Source organism: Coturnix japonica, chromosome 2 (assembly GCF_054131305.1).
Source record: "Coturnix japonica strain WE chromosome 2, WE-NBRP24, whole genome shotgun sequence".
NCBI classification, from domain to species: domain Eukaryota; kingdom Metazoa; phylum Chordata; class Aves; order Galliformes; family Phasianidae; genus Coturnix; species Coturnix japonica.
Genome location: NC_140664.1, coordinates 126,186,812 through 126,206,765, shown reverse-complemented (window position 1 = coordinate 126,206,765; position 19,954 = coordinate 126,186,812). Strand labels below are relative to the sequence as shown.

General features: G+C 45.0%; 1 protein-coding gene across 48 annotated transcripts in view; it reads right to left on the bottom strand.

The window, feature by feature from the left end:
* Positions 1–10,074: 10,074 nt before the first annotated feature.
* Positions 10,075–19,954, bottom strand: part of SVIL (supervillin) — a 128,832-nt gene continuing 118,952 nt past the window's right edge. For 47 of the 48 annotated variants that reach the window (XM_085538805.1, XM_085538827.1, XM_085538829.1 and 44 more), the window contains 8 exons: positions 19,646–19,751; positions 18,665–18,872; positions 17,880–18,013; positions 17,073–17,228; positions 16,527–16,670; positions 12,432–12,553; positions 11,481–11,636; positions 10,075–11,362 (listed from right to left, as the gene is read on the bottom strand). In XM_085538805.1, the coding sequence (XP_085394931.1) occupies positions 11,276–11,362; positions 11,481–11,636; positions 12,432–12,553; positions 16,527–16,670; positions 17,073–17,228; positions 17,880–18,013; positions 18,665–18,872; positions 19,646–19,751 (1,113 nt within the window). In that variant the 3' untranslated portion in view covers positions 10,075–11,275. The remainder of the gene's footprint in view (positions 11,363–11,480; positions 11,637–12,431; positions 12,554–16,526; positions 16,671–17,072; positions 17,229–17,879; positions 18,014–18,664; positions 18,873–19,645; positions 19,752–19,954) is intronic. The other variant, XR_014943123.1, reaches the window with a different exon arrangement.

Here is a 19,954-nt window from a genome sequence, read left to right as displayed (position 1 = left end):
ATGTTTACAGGAAGTTCCTATAGAGCATGAGGGGAGAGAGCTGTGCAAACTAAGAGTGGGGGCTGGAGGCTGCCAAAGGACCCTCAGTGACAGGGTTCAAGCAGGTCACAAATGTGGTCACCAAAGCAACTCCGTCTCAAGTTGCATGGAAATCCCACAGTCACTAATGTTAACATGTGCAGAAAGCAACGGAGCCAACCATAAGTGTATCTCAGATTTCAAAGTGACTGCAAGACCTGCAGATGTGGGAAAAGATGCTTTCTCACAGAGGGACCCCAGCTTTAAGGACAATAAACTGTTCAGTCCATTGTGTATCCCTGGAAGGAAAACAGGACTTTGTGGAGACAATGGTACAAGCCTAAGTACAGCAGGGTCACCTCAGCCTCCAGAGGTAGTAAAGGAGATGTAGCTGAGGAGAGGATGCCTTTGGGATAGGTGGTGTGTGGGATGAAAGGGCTGAAGCATCCCTGGGCTTTGATGCTGTGGGCTCTGCTGGCTTCCCCCATCTCCAGACATGGAAGCAGACACCCACAGCCCTGAGCTGCTGCTTACCACAGGAACACTGAAGGGCTCTCTAGAAAAAAGCCTGGAAAGCAGGCAATTGCACTCCCCTATCTGTGTTAGGGAGGAACACCCAGATGAGCTGCTCCTTTGAGTATGGACTTTGTGGAGAACTTTCTGTCTCTGCTGCAGTACAGCAGCCCGGCAGGCTGGCAGGACAGGCACAGGCCTGAGTGTGTGACAGTGCTGGAAGCACAGCAGCACCTGGTTGGGCAGAAGGGTCTGCAGCCCATTGAGGTTGGATATATGGATCTAAGGAGCTCGGCCTCATTAACATCCACAGTACATCTCCACTGAGGCCTGTATCCCTGACAGTGAGCCACGTGGCTTTTTATAAACCAAGAATTTTTCTCAAATAAGTTGCTGTTTTATGTTGGTTGCAAGTGTAAACTGGAAAAGACCCGTACTGTAATTACATAGTGTCCAAAGCTCTGATAGAGACTTTTTTTTATAACCCATCTGGGAAGTGCTTTGCTAGGAAACTAAAAAGGTGGTTTTGGTCCCATTAACCTGTTTTCTTGTCTATTTTTCAAGACTTCCCTTTGCATAAATGTTATTTTACGATTGCACAGTGAAGTGCATGGGTTACTTGAGACATGCTGGAACAATAAAGGCTTGAAAAAAAGAACACACTGCATTTCTATCACCACCATGTATCAGGGCCTTCAGAGTTCATGAAGCTGAGCTTTGGTTTCCTTGACTAAGGGCTCGTCTCTGCCAGGATGGCTGTACAGCACACGTGTAGGACACACACGTCTGGCACACTTTCTCCTTGCACCCTGCAACACTTTCACTTGGCAGAGAAGCCCAGCAATATTAAGACGTTGTTGCAGGGCAGCAGAGCAGAGCATGAGCCGATCCCAAGCCCTGAGCCCAGCCCCTTGCAGGCACTTTGCATCCTCACAGCTGCCCCTTGCCTTGTGCAGTGATACTCTGCCCAACAAGATTTGTTTGCACTGCGCTTCTCTGGCCTTTTTTCCTTCTTATTCTCTCTGCCTGACTTTCCAGTGAGGGAGATGTGCTGGCCAGAGCCAAGCACACCATTCCAGGAGAGGAAATGCCATTATACTGGCATCATGAGTGCAAAGGATCCTAGTGTATTTAAAGCAGGAGCCCTTGGTACATCTGGGCTCTGTTCTCAGCCATTATACAAGTCTTCTCTCATTTGCCCTGTTTACTCAGTCTCTGTGCTGCATTCCCTCTCCCTGTAACACCACAGCTGTAGTATTTTTTCTTCACCTTAGTAATGCTGGGGTTGTGAGAGACTTGGATACTTGAATGGAGATGTAATTAAAAGTGTAAGATAGGGTGGATTAATTATATCCCAGGTAACAGCAGCCAAATTCCCCATTCTGCCAGCTTACAAGGAAGAAATGCATGTTTGGGGCATGCTGTGCCATCAGTTCCTGCTGCCTGAGGCTACATTTGGGCTGAAGGTAGAGCGGGGGGCTCAGACAGCCCTGGTCTGTACAAGGCTACGGACAGCCACGGTGCTGCCTCCCTCCTCTCCTGGTGTAGATAGGTATGTGTATGACTACAACATACATGCCAGAGGGGGATGCCTCTCTGTACACATTATGGTGTTAGCTGGGAAAGAAGCAGCCAGGTATCTTTAGCCCCTTAACAACCACACACCTCCTGGTGTCCCAGCTGTGAGCAGAGCCATGTGTGTGCTTTCCCTTGCAGGCTTCCCATTTCCAAGCTCAGTGCCTCTGCTGCCAGCACCAGGCTACTCTGAGCCTTCATTCCAATCCTCTGCACACCCTTTTGCATACCAGTTAGCACACAGCAGGACCCCAACCCACCAGTACTGCCACCAGCAGCAATACTGGCACTGGTAACCAGCCACAGGAGATTGCACCTTCATGCCTATGTGCATTAGTCTGGATTTGATTTTATCCAAGCCTTTATGTGATGATGTGGCCCAACCCCACCGTATGTACACAAATCTATTAATTAAAAAAATAAAAGGAAAAGAAAAAAGAAGATGAGATACTTGAAAGTAGAGCTGGGCTTTGAAAAGGGCTGCTAAACATGTGAGAAGTATGGACTGTCTGCTGGGGATTTTCATATTCAGGTGAAAATTGAAATCCTCTTACAGGAGCTGCTCCATTACAGAGAAATTATAAGCATCCACAGTTAAATAATGAAAAAAACAGCGTTGCTGGTCCTCAGATCGCGAGCTGTCAAGAAAAAAGCCCACAGACCGTGCCAGGTTATGAGCACTGAATCAGAACTGCTGGGGGAGTGAGCAGCTGAGGAGTCCCTCCTGCAGGACCCCAGAGCTCACAGAATGGAGACAAGAGCAGGAGCAGGGCTTGCTCACAGGCTGTGTAGGAGCTGGCTGGGCAGCACAGCCCTTATTTTCTCTGGATAATTTTTTCCTAAGTGAGCAAATGCCTGCTATAGAAATGTCAAACATTTTCCAAGCAAGATTCCAGGTATAGAGCGTTGCTTCACGTATCTGAGAAATCACTTAAGCTGCAAACCTCTCGAGCACACGTGGGTGTTTGGGGTGCGTGTGGCATTATGAAGGTGGAGGTGGCACGGTGGCACACTGGAACCACTGAGTCAGTGCTCAACTGAAAGGAATGATCTGGTGTGTAGGGCGAGAAGGTCTGAGAAGGCAGAATTTGTTACCCTGGCTGGAAGCAGTGCTGCCAGAGACAGAGACAGCTTCATGAGTGTAATTTACAAAGAAATGTTGTAGCACTGTCTTGCAGCTGGCATGAAACAGGAGACTCACACTACCTCTGGGCATCACCGCTGGCAATGGTTTGTGAACCAAATGTCAAGCAATGTCTTGGCAATATAGTGATTCAGCATGGAAGACCGTAACAAATAGTGGGTGGGGTAAAACAGGAACCTTGTAGAATGTGCCAGACCTGCTCAGTAGTGGGGCTGCTCCTATTCAACATATTTATCAGTTATCTTGACAAAGGGATTGAGTGCACCCTCAGTAAGTTTGAAGACAACACCGAGTTGGGAGGGAGTGTTGATCTGCCACAGGGTAGAAAGGCACTACAGAGGGACCTGGATAAACTGGATCGATGGGCCAAGGTAAATTGTATGAGTTTCAATAGGGCCAAGTGTCAGATCCTACATTTTGGTCACAACAACCCCAGGCAACCCTACAAGCTTGGGGAGGAGTGGCTGGAAAGCCACCTGATGGAAAGGGACCTTGGTGTGCTGATGGACAGTCAGCTGAACGAGGGGAAATGGCCTCAAGTTGTGCCAGGGTAAGTTTGGGTTGGATATCAGGAAAATCTTCTTTACAGAAAGGGTTGTTAAGCACTGGAATAGGCTCCCCAGGGAGGTGGTTGAGTCACCATCCCTGGATTTTTCAGGTATTATTTTCAGGTACAGCACCGTTTCTGCACACAGAAACTTGTTATACACGCTAAGAAATAGGTTAGCTAAAGATTGGAAGTACAAGGAGCCCAGCTGCAAGTGGAAAAGCAGAGTTTGTAGTAGATGCTGAGTCCATTCTGTAGGCCAAATACAAATGAGGGAAGGGTTTTTGTCCCTGGGGAGGGACTTCTTATAATGGGCTTGCAGTGACAGGACAAGGGGTTTTAAACTGGAAGAGGGTAGATTTAGACTAGATATCAGAAAGAAATTCTTCAATGGAACAAGTTGCTCGGTGAGGTTGTGAATGGCTACACAGTATGAGGGTATCTTATACTATCAGTACAGTTCTGTAGGATCTTCCTCTCAACAGAGCAGTATATGTGCATTCCACCTCTGCTCCCCTTCATCTCCTCATTTCCCAGCAGGCAATCAGCTGCTGTGGGACAGGAGAAATATTTTGCTGCGATCACCCAGATTTGAGTTTCATTTCCAGGAGGAATGCAGTAGGATGAAACCACCTTGCCACTGCTGAGACACTGCCAGTAGTGCAGGTGATAGCAGATTGCAGCCAGCTGCCCCTGCCATGTCCTCCTGGCTGTACCCAGCAAAGCCCTCCTTCACAGTACAAGCAAAATGCAGGGAGAGTTCCAGGTAATGACAAACATTCTTTTTACACCCGGAACATTTCTGTGTATGCCAAGGGGATTTCCACGCTGCTTTGGGAAACACTGCTATCTCCCAATACCATTCAGAACATTGTGTCCTCACACAAAATACATTTTTCCTGCCAATAAATTCACTCCATTACACCTAATCTTATCCTAAGTGAGCCACCCTTGGTGTTCACCCTTGTGGAGGGCTATCACATCCTCTGCCCTTACTCATCATTTGGACACACTGTTTGTGCAGAACTGCCTTCTCTCACTGAGCCATTCCCTCCCACCTCTGGTCTGTAGTGGTGTTCTCTGAACAATCCCCACTCCACTGCATCACCGTGGGCCAGAGGTGCACAGAAATGCTCACATCAGCACAGGTGCAGCTCTGACACAGCCCTATGCACATCCCCACCTGCGATGTGACACCTCTGCACACACCCCATATCACAGCACCTTGCCTTCTGCACTGCAGCAGGGATGCTCATCGATGTGCCTGCAGCTGGCCGCCTGCTTTCCAGGTTTCCCTGCTCTATAGACTAGCAGCAGTTTGGATTATTTCCCCCCAGATGTATGTACTTCAGTTTTCCCAGGTGCAGTCTTATTTTGTTATTTCCTGCTTGTATTCCCAACCTCTCCAGTTTCCCCCTGTCTGGCTACATCACCCTTCCTTTGCTTTAGCCCATTTGGGCCAAACTAGAGAGAACTGTGAGAGGAGCCCAGATGCACACCCAGAACTGACACCACTTCACAAAGAGTTTACTCAGTCCATGATACCCCACCTCTCCAGGCACACTGACACACTGTGTGTTAACAAACATCCCTCCCCCTTGCATCCCACCATTACCCAAGCAGGAGCTGTCACCCACTGACCCGATTGCTGTGCAGTAAGAAGTTTCCAGGCTTCTCGCAACAGCTTGGATCGTCTCACACCTCCTGCTCTCCAGGAGGTGACTGGCCTTCCCATCTAATCAAAGCAGGCTTTAATTTTTAGTTCTTTCTGTAGAGTTACTCCTGGTTCATGAACATTTTCAGCAGCTGCTCAAGGACTTTCATCATTGCAGCTCTCACTTCCCCGGGGCTTTTTCCCACTCAACAACTGAGGCATCGTGTCTGCTGACACACAGTGCACGTTCTTAATTTCCCCGCCTTGAGCCTTTAGACGAGCGTCTCTTTAGCAGGAAATGGCTTACATTTCACTAGGCTGCAAATGATGCTGGAAACTAAGTCTGACCTAATCTGGGGCAGGTTCCCAGCACCCAGCTGTCTGACAGGCAGGGCCGGCTCCAAGGAGTGTGGTGTGAGCCCAGCCCTGGGGCCTGGTCAATGCACAGAGGAGTCACACACTTGAACCCCCCATGCACTAACCTGGCTCCTCAGCTCTCCCCTTCCTGCTCCCCCAGCATGTGGGGTACAGTGGCCATCAGATGGCCATCATCAGGTGGTCAGGAAGATAACCTGGAAAGCAAAGGCTCCGCACTGGACACTAAAGTGTTAATGGATAAAGGCACATTAGTGCTGTCTCCACCAGTTACTGCTGTCTCCATCAGCTCTGCTTCATCATGAGAGGAGTTGGGGCTGGTGTGCTCTGTGCAGAACTCATTAGTGAAGCATCCTGGGTCCTTCAAGAAGAGAAGGAGGATGCTGAGCTCCTGTACAGCTTTAGATAGAGGTGAGGAGCCCTGATGCAATGGCAGGGGTTTGTGGCAGACCTCACAAAGCCCTGAGAAAACTTGGGTACCTGCAGACCTCAGCAGTGGGATTGCTCTCTCTTCACTCAGACCTCCATAGAGGTGCCATATACACTGAGCTTCTTTACAGTCAGTGGTGAGAGAGAAAAATCATTTGGGTACAATTCACCTGAGTGTCCTGTTTCCTTTTGGATCATTCAGAATCCTAGAATCAAGCAGTGGCAGTGAATGGAGCTCTGCTACAGGCTACCTGCTGGCTGCAGGTCCCTTCCCAGCCTCAGTACAGAGTAATGAGCTGGACTCATATGAAAAGCATCTCTGCCAATCTGAAGGCTGAAAACAGACAAAAGTAAGAGTGGGTAGGCAGTGAAAAGCTGCTTAGAGCTGGTCCTATGCTCTCCCTTAGCTTACCCCTTTCTCTCTGTCTCCTCCTCTGTAGGCAAGAGCAAAAGCTGAGGAGCTATTTCACCTTTCTGAAGTGCTACAGAAAGCGAGGAAGGCAGATTGAATGAAGCAGTTACCCTGGCCTGAGTCTGTGCTTACCTAGTACCAGGATCAGGGGAAACAGCCCAGAGGCATCCACGCTGCTGGGCTGGGAGCCAGCACAAGCCCCTGATGTCAGTGCAGCACACTGCCCAAGCTAACACAGCCTGGGGTATATTAGCTCAGGTGGCAGCAGCCGCATTAGTCTTGCCATCACGGCCATGCTGCCATGTCTATGCAGCACCGGGCCACAACTCACAGTGTAACCAGCCCTCTGTGCAGGGGCAGCTCTGGGCTGATGGTGTTAAGAGCATGTAGCTTACAGCCACTGCTGGCTTCAGGTTAAATACACGAGGCCCACCTCCCTCCCACATCTATTTACACAGTAATAAATCCTATAAGTAAGTCATAGCAAGTGAGAGACAAGAAAGTCCAAGCCTGGGTTTGGTCACCCACTTGGATCTATGTCTGATGACCGAGCAAACAGCAGAGGAGGAAGCGCTTCACTCAGCACCTTCCCCCGCCCGGCCCGGACCCCGCAGCCGAGCGGGGCTGGGCGGGTTGGAGGTGCCACCTGCCGGCGGTCGGGCTCCACGGCAGCGGCCCGCGGGCTGCGCTGCCTCCCGGGCACGTCCCGGGCCTTTAACGACCACTTGCCGTGTGCGTTAGGCGCTGCCCGGGGCTGGCAGTTGTGTGCACAAGAGGCTTCTGGATGAGGTCAAAGCCTGAGGCTGTTTGTGTTCGTTTTCCTTTGGTCAGTGTGCTGAATGGCCCGGGTTTGTTCCCGTGCTGTAGCGCAGCATTGCTCCCTCAGCATCACGGTCTTTTCTGAGCTGGAGAACTTGGGCTGTGGAAACAAGCCCTGTGTGCTGTGTGCTGAGCTACCGGCAGTTAATAAGGACATGAGTAAACAGCCACCGGTTTGCAGAGTAAATATCCAAATGAAAGGGATTAGATACGAGTGCTGCCACGAGGCTGCAGGGCTGGGTGAGCACAACCGCTCAGTGAGTGCGATACGGAGCTGAACAGCTTCGGCTCCAAGTCGATCCACTGGGTATCAGTGAGCTGGGTGGGCAGTGGGGATGTCACAGGCTGCTTCCTGCTCTCTCCCCTTGCTCTCCCAGCAGTGCATTTGTCTAGGACTCGCCCTTGGCTCATGGACACAGTGGTTGCTCCCAAGGACAGGTCCTGGAAGAGAACAGAAGCGTGGGGTTGTTCAGGTGATGCTTGTGGCCCTGGTGTGGGCAGCCAGGCTGGGTAGCCCTCAGGTCCCCTTCCTTGCTAACTGTGAGGAGAGAAAAGAATGCAGATCTGTTCTTGCTACATAAATATTATGTTTTTTAGCAATGGGATGTAAGAAATTCATCCTCAGCCTGGTCCTTGCTGTGGAAATAGGTTCCTACTGCAGACTAACAGGTGGCACAGAGCAGGAAAGTTACAAAGCTTTACATCAGCTGCAGTCCGGGGTCCTGCTGAGAGCAACTGGTCTGTGAGGCAGGGCTGCATGTGAACCTCTGGCTGTAGGGCTGTGCTCCATGAGAACTGCGGCTTTAGGAGCAGGACGGGCCAGCATCTTCACCCCTTGGCTACACAAGATCAGGGGGAGGAGTGTGAAGGTGTAGATATAGAATGGTTTGGCTTCAAGGGACATTATTTACCCATGGCAGCATCTTGGACTCATAGGATCAGCCACACATCTCTTGAAGGGTAAAGATCAGTAGTTCTTTTGCCCCTTCTCTTCTGGCTGAGTACTATGGGCTACAGTTTTTTCCATTTTATTTGCTGATTTTTCATACTAATAAGAAGTCAAATGTCCATCCCATTTCACTGCTAACAAACCCTTACACGTGCAGGAATGTTTGTGTAATCAAATATTTTTAAGTGTCAGGACTGAGGAGTTTTAAACCATAGGAGGGAGATAAGACTGAATCCTGGCTCAAGGCCTGGAAGCTGTGAGCCAGACCGAATGGAAAATGCAGAAGGTCGTGTTCAAGGTATTGCTTTTTTCCAAGCACAGAGTGCCAGGTGCTTGGCCTTTCAACTCACCCTCGACATTGTGCTTTAGGGAGCTTATCTGAAACCAGCGAACAGCATTAAGCAAACAAGCAAACAAACAGACTCCCTTCCTCCCCCCACACTCAGACTAGGCCTATTTCAGCTCTATTTCCTACACAGGGCTGTAAAAACAATTGAAGATGTGAATGGCCTTTTCCAATTTCTAGCCATAAATAGCATCCCTGCAGTGGAGAGGAATGCTAGCAAAAAGTTAAAGTGTAACTCCACCGTCCTGTCCAAGGCCTGACACTGACTTACTTCCCATTGTCAGCTCTGCATTTCAGGAAGGCAATGTTGATAAATAACAGGAATATTAAGGACAGTACAAACGTTTTCATTCTTTCCACACCTTCAAGCTGCTTTTGAAGCTTTGCTATACAAAGTCAGGAACAAAGCACTTCAGGAAGCTGGGTTCTATCCCTGTTCCATAAGGTGCTGTAAGATACCACATCATGTAGGCACTGTGGGGACTCCAAAAGCTGACAACACTGAATGACATTCCTCTGCCTGCAGGTCTCTGTTCCTGCTTGCCTCCTCTTTTAGCTGAGCTTCTAAAGGCTTCAGAGGTGGATGTTGCCCTTCAGCGGCACTTGGAGGGCTGGTAGTGTTTTCAAAAACCAAAAGCAAACGATGGTGCCCTGACAGAGGGAAGAACAAGGTCAATCATGCTATGCAAATCAGCTGTTAGAGAAATCAAAACAGAGGAACCTGGCAGCCCCACAGCACAAGCAGAACATGAATAAACAGAACTTGATTCCTGCTTGATTTTATCATCGGGGAAGGTGAAAGAGGAAAATACATAAGTGCAAAAATACTTAGATAATGCCATGAATACAGCAGTGACTTTGGAAACAAAGCAGATTGAACAATACTCTTGTTGCTATAAAGCCCTGACTGTTCAAGCTAAGTGTGCATCCTGTCCAGAAGACAAGACATAGCTGAGGACGTCTGAGGATCTGACAGACATTTAAATGCTATGAGGGAAGGACCCTGGCTCTGAATATCATTGCTCTCCTTTTATTAGGTTTGTGGTTTTTAGTTCTTGACAGAAGCCTTCATAAAAAAGTCCAACCAGTTCTGACAGTTCACCTGTAATATCTCACAGCAGCTGAACACAACTTGTGTATCTCAAGACTTCCGTCACAGAAATGCCAGGTGCTTGTAAAACATCTCAAACTGTAACGATTTCCCCCCCAGTTACTCTATTCAGTATCGTAAGTAGCCGAATGAAAGTGATTTTGACCCCAGAGCTTATGGAAAGAATGGACACGATGCCATACTCTTTTTCAATTCAAGTTTTACTCCCAATTGCACAAAGATTGAAAAGGTTTTCAGAGGTCGAAATTCATCATAATAATTTTGGTTTCATGTAAAAAACCGCAACCAGAAGGATACAGGAATGGTGTGATGGTTCCAACATGCAGCATGGAAGTGTCATACAACCTAATTTTATCTTATACAATGGTTTTTTGTCTACATTCTCTGCTTCTCCGATGGTAACTGTACAACACCTGCAGATCCGTAAGGTTAAAATCTTTTGGTAAGATACCACGTTATGGAAGAGTCCAATGAATCTGTACAGTTTACAGTACAAAATAATGACAAGTCAGAGCATTGCTAAGAGTTTATTCGGAAGCTTTTACTTTCAGTTCTTATATCACAAAAGACATGTTTAATGTTTACAACAAGTATTAGAAACTGAGATGTTTTTATTTCTACTATTATAAAAGTAACAGAGGAGACCATTCTAAGCCATCTTCAAAATGCAGACCAATCGTTTGGTTTTTTTCTTTTTTTTGTATATAAACTGTACACAAAAAACAAGGCACTATACATTTTTGGATATTAAAGTATAAAGGTTGATTCGCATAGTTTCTCAAGAAATCCATGCTATAAATACAAACGCTTTGTTCAGTTTAGCACCTGAAGCAGCACTGAGAACAATTCATCGCCTATTGCAAAGAGAAACTTTTCAGAATGCGCAGGAGATACATACTGGTGGTATAGCTAATTCAGTACAAGCAACTGCCATCCAGCTACTGTTCTGTAGTTCTGACGTTAAAGTCTTGAAAGTGAATATATATTGCATTGTTAAATACATACTTGTTCTATGTGTTTATATAAATATAAATTCTTTGTAATCCACAAACTAACAAAATAACACTTTACAAAGAGAACTTCTTCAAAAACAAAAATGGCAAGTATTGGAGATAGCCAAAGGACAGCTACGGCAGTAGCTCAAGAAACTACTGTTTAAGTGCATAGGAGAGCTGAGCTTAAACGTTACCTTCAAAGTCAAAACTGAATTCCATTTCCAAAGTGTTCTCTTGGCCTTTCATAATATTACACGCCTCCAGATAGGTAGTCACTAATAACTTCAGATTATTTCTATTTATTTTGTAAATGTGGAGCACAGTTTTGCTAAAGGGTATAGAAAGTGAAAACAGACATCCCTTTGGTGCTCAATCCAATAGATGCAGCTTAAAAAAGTCCTTTTGCCTTCTTCAGATTAACCTGCTTCCAAGATGGCAGCGTGTTGTACTCTTCTCTTGTCATCTCTAATGCAACCTGCGTTGAAAACAAGAGGATACACCACCAGTAAGGCACGTAGCAAAACTGCCAAATGGCCTAACAGCAAGGCTGGACAGATACACACAGAGTACCAGTGTACCCGTTCTCTCCTTACCTCAAAGTCCGCATCTGAAAGATAAATTTCGAGCTTCAGAGGATCAACTCCCTCGGGCAAAGGCCTGGCTAAGAGATCAGCTAAGGGATACACAGTTTTACACAGCTTGGCCAGCACATCTTCTACAAGGATTATCTGATTAGAAACATCAGCATCCTGTGGGGTGAGAAAGAAAACACTTAAGTTTAGGATTGCAGAGCTGGAACCATCAGCTGCTTGTGCCGTTCAGCATGGGATCAACCTGTGCTGCCTGGCCCTCAAAGCACAGAGCTGTACCTGTAGGTCCGCACACTGCCTACCAGCCTTTGCCTACAACTATTTCACAGCCACACGAACGTCTGCACTTTGCAGAAGGAATTTCTGTACTTGAAGAATTTCAGCTTAAGGTCAACTTCTGTGTTTAGCCACAAATCCAGCAGTTTCCTCTATGGATCACTGCAGAAGACTTACAAAGAAGCAAATGTGATTTGCCTTGAGATTGCCCTTCACTGAAGGCTTTCAAAACAGTTGTGCAATTCAGCCATGACATTGCTTCCCAGGTGGGGAAGTTCATGCTGGAGCTCTCTGTGGGGCATGTTGCTCCCCAGCTCCTGCTTGGAGGACTGACCAAGCTGAAGGTTGCTGCCTGTTTCCCAAAGTTGAAACAGTTCTGCTAAATGCTAACAACTGTTTCTATGAGATGATTCAGACAGCACTTCACTCCAGCCCTGTTTTTAACAAAAAACGTTATGAGAAATTACATAAAAAACAACTGGGAATGCCTCAGATAGCCACACTTGCAGTCAAAATCTGGCTATACTGTTGCTTTTTTTTCTGTGTAGACTCTTAAACCACACTTTGATAGGCTCACTCTTGGAGTTTTGGGGCTTGACATCACAAAACAGCAACGTTACTGGCAACACGAGACAATTACTAGCAAAAGGTAACAGCGCACACTGTGAAAGTATTTACCATCTCTGTGATCTCTGCAATGTCCTCCCTGTGCTCCCAACTTGGGAACATATTGGTGAAGGTCAGGGGCTCCAGGCCGGCATGAATGAGATAGGACTTGGGGGGCTTCTTTACATTTTTTCCTAAAAACAGTCAAAACACACAAAAAAGGGAAATTAGAAGAGGGACCACACTTCCTGGTATCATCTGTTAAAAAGAACTACCTTGTAGGTAGGTTTTAAGTAATTTCAGACATTAGGAATACATTTCACCATGATTTCTTTTAAAGATAGTGTGGCATCTTCTAACGTGGGGTTGTTGGGGTTTATTTGTTTGGTGTTCTGACATGTGCTTTTTATTGTACCTGACCACAAAGACTGAAGTGTGTACACTGACAAAAACTTTACAGTTAATTCCTAAGTCAGCGTACATCTTATCTTACAAAACAAAATTAGTGAGAATAGCGTAAGCAGAATGTGATCATCTGAAATCAGCCAAATTCAGGTAAGTAAAACCTCCTCATATGCCCAGCAGAAGTGTCCAGCAGCAGGTAGCACTGAAGCTTGAAGGGCTGTAAGAGTCCTTAACTTGAGATCCTGACGTTTGACACACTCATTTTGTCAGAACAAACTCAAAAGAACAGGATCTGGGAGTTAAAAGAAGTACTGCAATAGCGAGGTGGCAAATTCTGATGATGTTTAAACTCCTATAAAACATGTGGGTGAACGTAGCAATATATATATGGCAATAAACCCTGTCTAGGAGTGATACCATGTAAGAGAAAGGGTTGAAGTCATTACACCAAGAATAGCTGAATAAAGGCCCTGTTGCTTGAATGAATGCATACCACAAAGATTCTAAAAGCACCAATAAACAAAAGATGCCCTTGGAAAGAGGCAGGCAGGCAGTCAGGGCTGGGAGGAGCTATTGTTCTTCACTTTAGTTGGATTAAAACAAATCACGCTAATCAGATTGTTCTTCCAGACAGGAGATGGAAAAGCTGAACATGTTACCAAGTCCAGAATGAGGAGAAACGAACAGAGCAGCGTCACACCACCTCGCTTCTGAAAGCTGTACCTTCCTGCAAAATTTTATATGTAATTCCAGAGCTTCTTTAACAAATCAGGATTTACTCAAGAAAATATAAATCTGCTACAGATGACTTTGCTGAGTCTCCACCATGTGGTCTTCATTTGTGTGGGAAGATCTAGAAGAATGTGGCTACCTCCCCTCTGCTAGGGAGCACCCCACAGCACTGATACAACACCTGTGCTGAATGAAAATGGAGAGCATGGCTGGACATCGTTGTTCCAGTAAGCAACATTACAGGTCTGGCTTAACATCAGGAATTGGGAGCAAGCCGATAGAGAGAGCATGTTGGCATGAAGATGAACAGTAGAGATAAAACCTCTATGGAGCAGTCAAACAAACATATTAGAATGTGAATGCTTTAACTACACAATTTATACAGGAGGTTTATTATCTGAATACTTGATGTTAAGTCCTCTCTTCCACATGTTTGCACTGTGGTTTATTTGTTCACTCTACCATGAATGATTCAACAAGTACTTACAGATTCAACAGGTACTTTAAAACTCTGTGTTTAAAAAAAAAAAAAAAAAAAAAGCCAATTTGCTGTGGTTGTATTGATCCAGCCTCAGTAATTCAGCCAAGAGACAATAGAAGAGCTGCATTTGATGATGGGCCAGTGTAGGAATAACCATCTGGTAAGAATGGTTAGGACTTCCTGTAAGCAGATAAATGATTTCACTGCATGAACTGCTCTGGTCACAAGCTCAGTCAGTCACTGATGGTCAGACCAGTTTTTCTTCTCTCTCCCGGCTGTCTGCAGTTCAGTACTCCAGACTACTGACTTAATGGATGGAACCACAGAAAATATTTTCATGACGTTCCGACAAATTAAATCAAAGTTTATGCACCAGGAGAACTGACAGGTACATTCAAGGGCTATTCAGAGGAGGTAATCAATCTTTTTCATAACATTGTGTGGTTAAACATCGCGAGCCAGGAAAGAGGGGAGCAAGAGGGAAATAGAAGATGAAAGAAATGGAGAAAGAAAAACAGAAGAGTCTTTTCATGCTTCTGATCACTTGACTTATATAACGATCAGAATATTTCCTACATTTTATCTCTTTGTTTTTAATCTCACTCCCTTAATAAGTAATGACACATAAGCCCTACTCAGCCCTGGTAAATTTTGAACTGGTTGACAGAACAGCCCAAGAACAGCAAAGAAGGTCCCATTCTACAGTTCTGTGACCTCAGCTTCAGCACAGAAATAGTACAAGTAGTATCGATCATTAAGGGTAGTAAAGGTGCACTGTACCCATCCAACCAAAGGGGAAAAAGCTCTTATTGCTGCAAAGCTATAGTCAGGGGCTAAAAGGTTAGCACCCAGCAAAAGACCTATGATATGTATGCTGTTCTTCAGACCCACGAGGAGTCACTGAAGAGCTTTTAACTGTGCAAACTGAGATGCAGCAAACTTTACCCCCTTTTCCCATCACCTAACTCAGTGACGTTCAAGAAATCTAGAAAAGTATCCAAACCTCAACATGTGTATCAGATTCCATCTTTTGCTGGGGCCAGAAAACATGATTTTTATTACCACAAGATTACAGCACTGCATAAGGAACACAGCCTGGGGGGATCTTATTTCCATCCCTCTCACTGCCTGCTGAGCAGCTCTGAGCAATTCACTGTATGGGCTCTGTTCCTCTATGCTGACATTCACTTCTGCTGGGAAGTATGAAATGATCTCAGAGGTGCATGTAATTATTCATTCTGACTGGCAAAAAACCCCAACAACCTGGGGGTATGTAGTGGGAGAAGGAAGTGTCTGGCCTCTTTAGGAATTCAGCAGTCCCTACTAAAGACTTTTCCATCTACTGCCTTGACTGCAGCATCTTGTTCCTAAGCACATGCTGTTGTTTGGCAGGGCAGTGACAGGGACACCAGAACATAAACTACACAGAGCAGTAACACAGTCTCATAAAGGTCACATTTCAGTGTCTCTAACACTGGTTTTCAGCTGTGTCCTGCCAGGTGTTACCAGCTCCCCTTAGTGACACCAGGCAACTGAATAGAAACATAGCAATTGCCCTGTTGGGCCTGCAGACTGGGAAGGAGACTGCTTTTATCCTTATAAGGATGGAATTCAACATAGATTTTGCTCTTCAAACATACAACTGCTCATGGGAGAAGATGACAGTTGTCACCAGTCCCATCACAAGTTGTAAAGATTATTTGTTACAGACAAAAATAAATAAATCAGTGTATGAGATAGGCCTTTCCTTGCATGAGGATATAGTTTGCACCAGTTAGTAACGTGGCTAACTGGTTTCAGTGGGAATTTCTCTGAGCTGAACAAACATGGCTGTTGCCATGTCTTCCTCTCCCTCCACCTTTCTTTATTCATCTTCTGTTGGAAGATGCAAGGCCTGTTTCCAGTCTCACATAACCTTAGATGAAAAGAGATGAAAGCACTACAATGTTTCAAAGAAACTCTACTAGTGCAGAAATGAATCTGGCCAGATGACTCTACACGATGATCAATTACAGCTTGAATCACTGCACGCTGAGCAGCAGTAACTCTGCCTTGTAGAAAAGAGTCTAGGAATCTACCGAGCAAGAGCCTCAGCTCTGTGTTCCAGCTTTACTAATAGCCACCTGTTTCCATGTGAGAATTGTTCTTGATCTTCAGTCTTTCCATCTCCCCCAATAAATCAAAACCCGGTTATATCAGCAAAATGTATTTTCATTCAGTCTTTTGACACACATAAGCTTATGAAATCTGAGAGGAACTAGAGAGAAAGCAAGTTAAAGAGGATCTGTTCTCAGAATTCCCTTTTAGAAACCTGATGTCTGAACTATGCTCCCACAATGAGAACACGGGGGAAAAAAAAGGCCTTTTCTCTGAGAAATGGGTCACCAGGGAAATGTGGCAACTTAGCAATAAAGGTATTACTTGGCAAATTATTTGCTATATCTTCACATATATTGATGTTTACCAGGGGAGCACCTGACTGAGCAGCCACTAGCTTGGGACAGAAGAGCAAGGCACACACAGAACAGCCAGGCACAGCCATCTGTTACCTTTGCAGTACTGGAGCACTGTCTCCATGGCGCATTTCCTGTCTGTAGCCCACCTGATTCGAGCTGATCCAGCGATTTTGTTTTCCACAGGCCACCAGCCTTGCCACAAGTACACTTCATGGTGATTGTCAACAAGGAACAGTGCTATGCAGACCAAAAACAAAGCAAACCCGCCATTACCACTCATTAGTTCTTGGAATTCCCTGAACAACATCAGCTTTACATGCTTGTCAGCATCAGAACAGGATCATTTTGAAGCTTTTCAATCCCTTCTGTTATTCATCCAGCTGAACCTCAGCTGAACTGATCTTCTGATATAAACAAGGTATTTTTATAGTAAGCTTCTGGGATACAAATATATTTGATTGATTCTCAACATATTCATCATGGAGAAATTACTCTTATTGCTTAATGCTGTATAAACATCACATACACACATCTTTCTGCTATAAATCAAGTTAGAAGTGATTAGGGTAACTGAATTGCTGCCCAAGGTGTGATACAGTTATCTATTTTTCACTTACAGAAGTATATTAAAGCAGATACCTGGCTGTGGGGCAGTGTAAAGATCCTCTTGCAAGAAGGGCATAGAATTGATGACAGCAGGGTCTCTTGATGGGTAAACGAACTCGGTGGCTGAGAATTCTCCTGAAGAACTACTGAGGCTGAACAGGCGGGGGGTAAAATTAAACTTTCCTGGATCTTGAAAGAATAAAAACAACAACAAAAGATTTTCAGTAGGAAACGATGGAGATGAATATACTAAATAAATGAATAAAATCAATATTTAGAGTGACTGTAAATGCTCTGTTTTTTCAAAAATCAAGAAAGACAAGCCAGATGTCTTGGGGGACTGGCAGCAGCTGTGATGAAATTGAGCTAAAAGGCTGGCTGCCATCAGTTTGAATGTGACCCTGGCTAGTTACTGTCAGCTGTTTCATAACTGGCTGTTTCACAGCTTAAGTGAAACAAGCCCTTCTCAAAGCCTGCTTTCCACTTTGTAAATCAATTCCCCTGCTACCTTTGCTGGCAGTTTGTAAGCAAAGACTGGACAAGAATGTGTGCAGAACAGCTCCCTAATCCCTTCAGAACTGGAGTAAACTGTATTGGTAACACCATTAGCTGTTGCTCCATGCTGCATAAGCAGAGAGGTGCTGCAGGAGGGGGAGAGAAGAAAATGAAACACTTGTTTTCCAGCACTTTCCTTCTAGAAAAGTAATGCTTAACTCGATAGAGGTTGGGATTTTTTTTGTTAGCAACTCATTGAAGAGAACAAGTTCTTCAAAACCTGTACATTAAATCTGACAATATTACAGTAAACTGGAAGTGCAAAATTCAGGAATGCAGGCCTACCTTGCAACATGCAATCATAGGCCTTTCGATCTCGCCTTCCTAATGCATCCCAGAATCCCAAAGGCTCTGACCCTTCATCACATTCATGTATTGTCACCTTGCTGCTGCTGTGCAGCCCTGCTTCCAGTGGACATCTGCAAAATACAAACAGTGAATCCAACTTTTCCCTGCCTCAGTCACCACCACACAAACTTGCTTGCTCAGGTTTTACTAGAACCCCAAACCGCCTTATAGACTCGTACACTGTGTCATCATGATCTTCTGGAAAATGATGACAAAAGTTATCAGTAAACAACACACAGAATTTCAGCAGTCATTCTCATAGCATCACATGCCCAAGGAGGAGGAGAAGATGCTCACGGGAGCTCACTGTTTGAGTTTTGAGTTTGTAAATACTGCTGTCCCTTCCTTGCACGCTTTCTTAAATTCATTTCCAATCAGTTATTCACAAGGCACATCTTCCCCTTGGTTCTAATCCTATCCACTGGGATTTAGTTTGGTACTCAAATATGGAGATTCTCCCTCCACATGGAAAGAGATGTTTTTTTGCAGCTATAATTAGTACAGCAGGAGGAATAAGTGCATTCAACCTGAAGTGATCACAGAACATGTTTTCCCCACTCCAGTGGATCATTTACCTGCCATTCCTCCTCCTCATCAAGCATGCACATACCGCAATTGTACTCAGGACAGCTTTATTTATTTCAATTGTTAAATGAGGCAGACTATTTTAAGTAAATTGGTAATCTGTATAAACATCTCCAAAATGTAGGTCAGACACTCACTGTTCTTTTATTTTATTGGCTGCTGTTCTTCCTACGTCCTTGGTGTGAGATTGTGCTTTGCAGCCATGCCAAAGGTAGATAAGAGCTTTATTTATATTGAGGACAATCATGGATGTCCGGGAACGCAGGCTGCTGCAGTGACATGCTACTTCAAGTAAGTTTCCTTCGTTGGGAACTTCTCCACGCACGCAATATAGTCTCCAGTCACCTGGAACAGGAACAGCACAGCAGTATTAGACAGTCACATGGAATTGAAAATTCAAGACCTCTGCTCTGGAACAGCTGTTTTCACACTAGATGAATTTCACATATTGTGTTCCTCTATTGTTACGGAATAAAAGCATCAGGTTTGGCTAACATTACTTGAGAAACTGCTGCAGAAAAAAGTGCCTTATGAAACCTTGCTATGAGAGAGACTTCAAGAGTCACGTCTGCTCTGTTAAGAGAAGAGCCAAGCTTCTGTTCCTCTTTTCCTCACAGGAACAAAAAGGGAAACAAACTGAGTAGTCTTTCTATTCAGTGTCTCTTTTTCTGTGCACCTTAGGCACAGCAGGTTGCATTCAGAAGTGAACTGGAACAATTCCAAGCTACATCAAGGAATATGCTGTAAAGTGCAATGAATGGGTAACAAAAGCTTAATTTTGCATTAGTCACAGGAGAACTGCTCATAAAAATGCTCTTTTTCCTAGACTATGTAGAAAAGAATATTTTAATGCAAAGAGGCACTTTGCTTAATTAAAAACCAACTAGAACAATTTATGCATGCATCGATACAACGAAGTAGGCTTGTTCTTGGCTGAGAAAATTCACTCTAAGCTCAGGGAAGATATAAACTACATTGACAGCAAAGCAGTCTCATGGTTTCTATTGCATTCATAGCTCTTTTCTACAGAGCATGGTAGTTGAGACTGAACTCAAAGTCCTTCACAATAGGTTAAGAAAAGACTGTGGGGCAGAAACCCACAACGAACAGTAATTTACTTTGTGCATTTTCTTCTTCCTCTTCCCTTCTTCCAGCATGCACAATCATCCCTCCTTGGAAGCACTGCAGGAAGCATGGCGGCTCTTTCCCTTGAAGCACTTGTACCTGGAAATTGGAAAGCATCAGTATCCATTAAAAAAAAGAAAAGAAGCAACTATATAGACTTGGGAGAACTATTGCCTGTGGTTTATTAATAATTATATAGTTACGGCCACCCACAAAGGTGGATTTCCTTGCACTTTGCTGACTACCACTGAAATTACCATATGCATCAACATGCAGTGGGTTAATATGCAGGTCACATATGA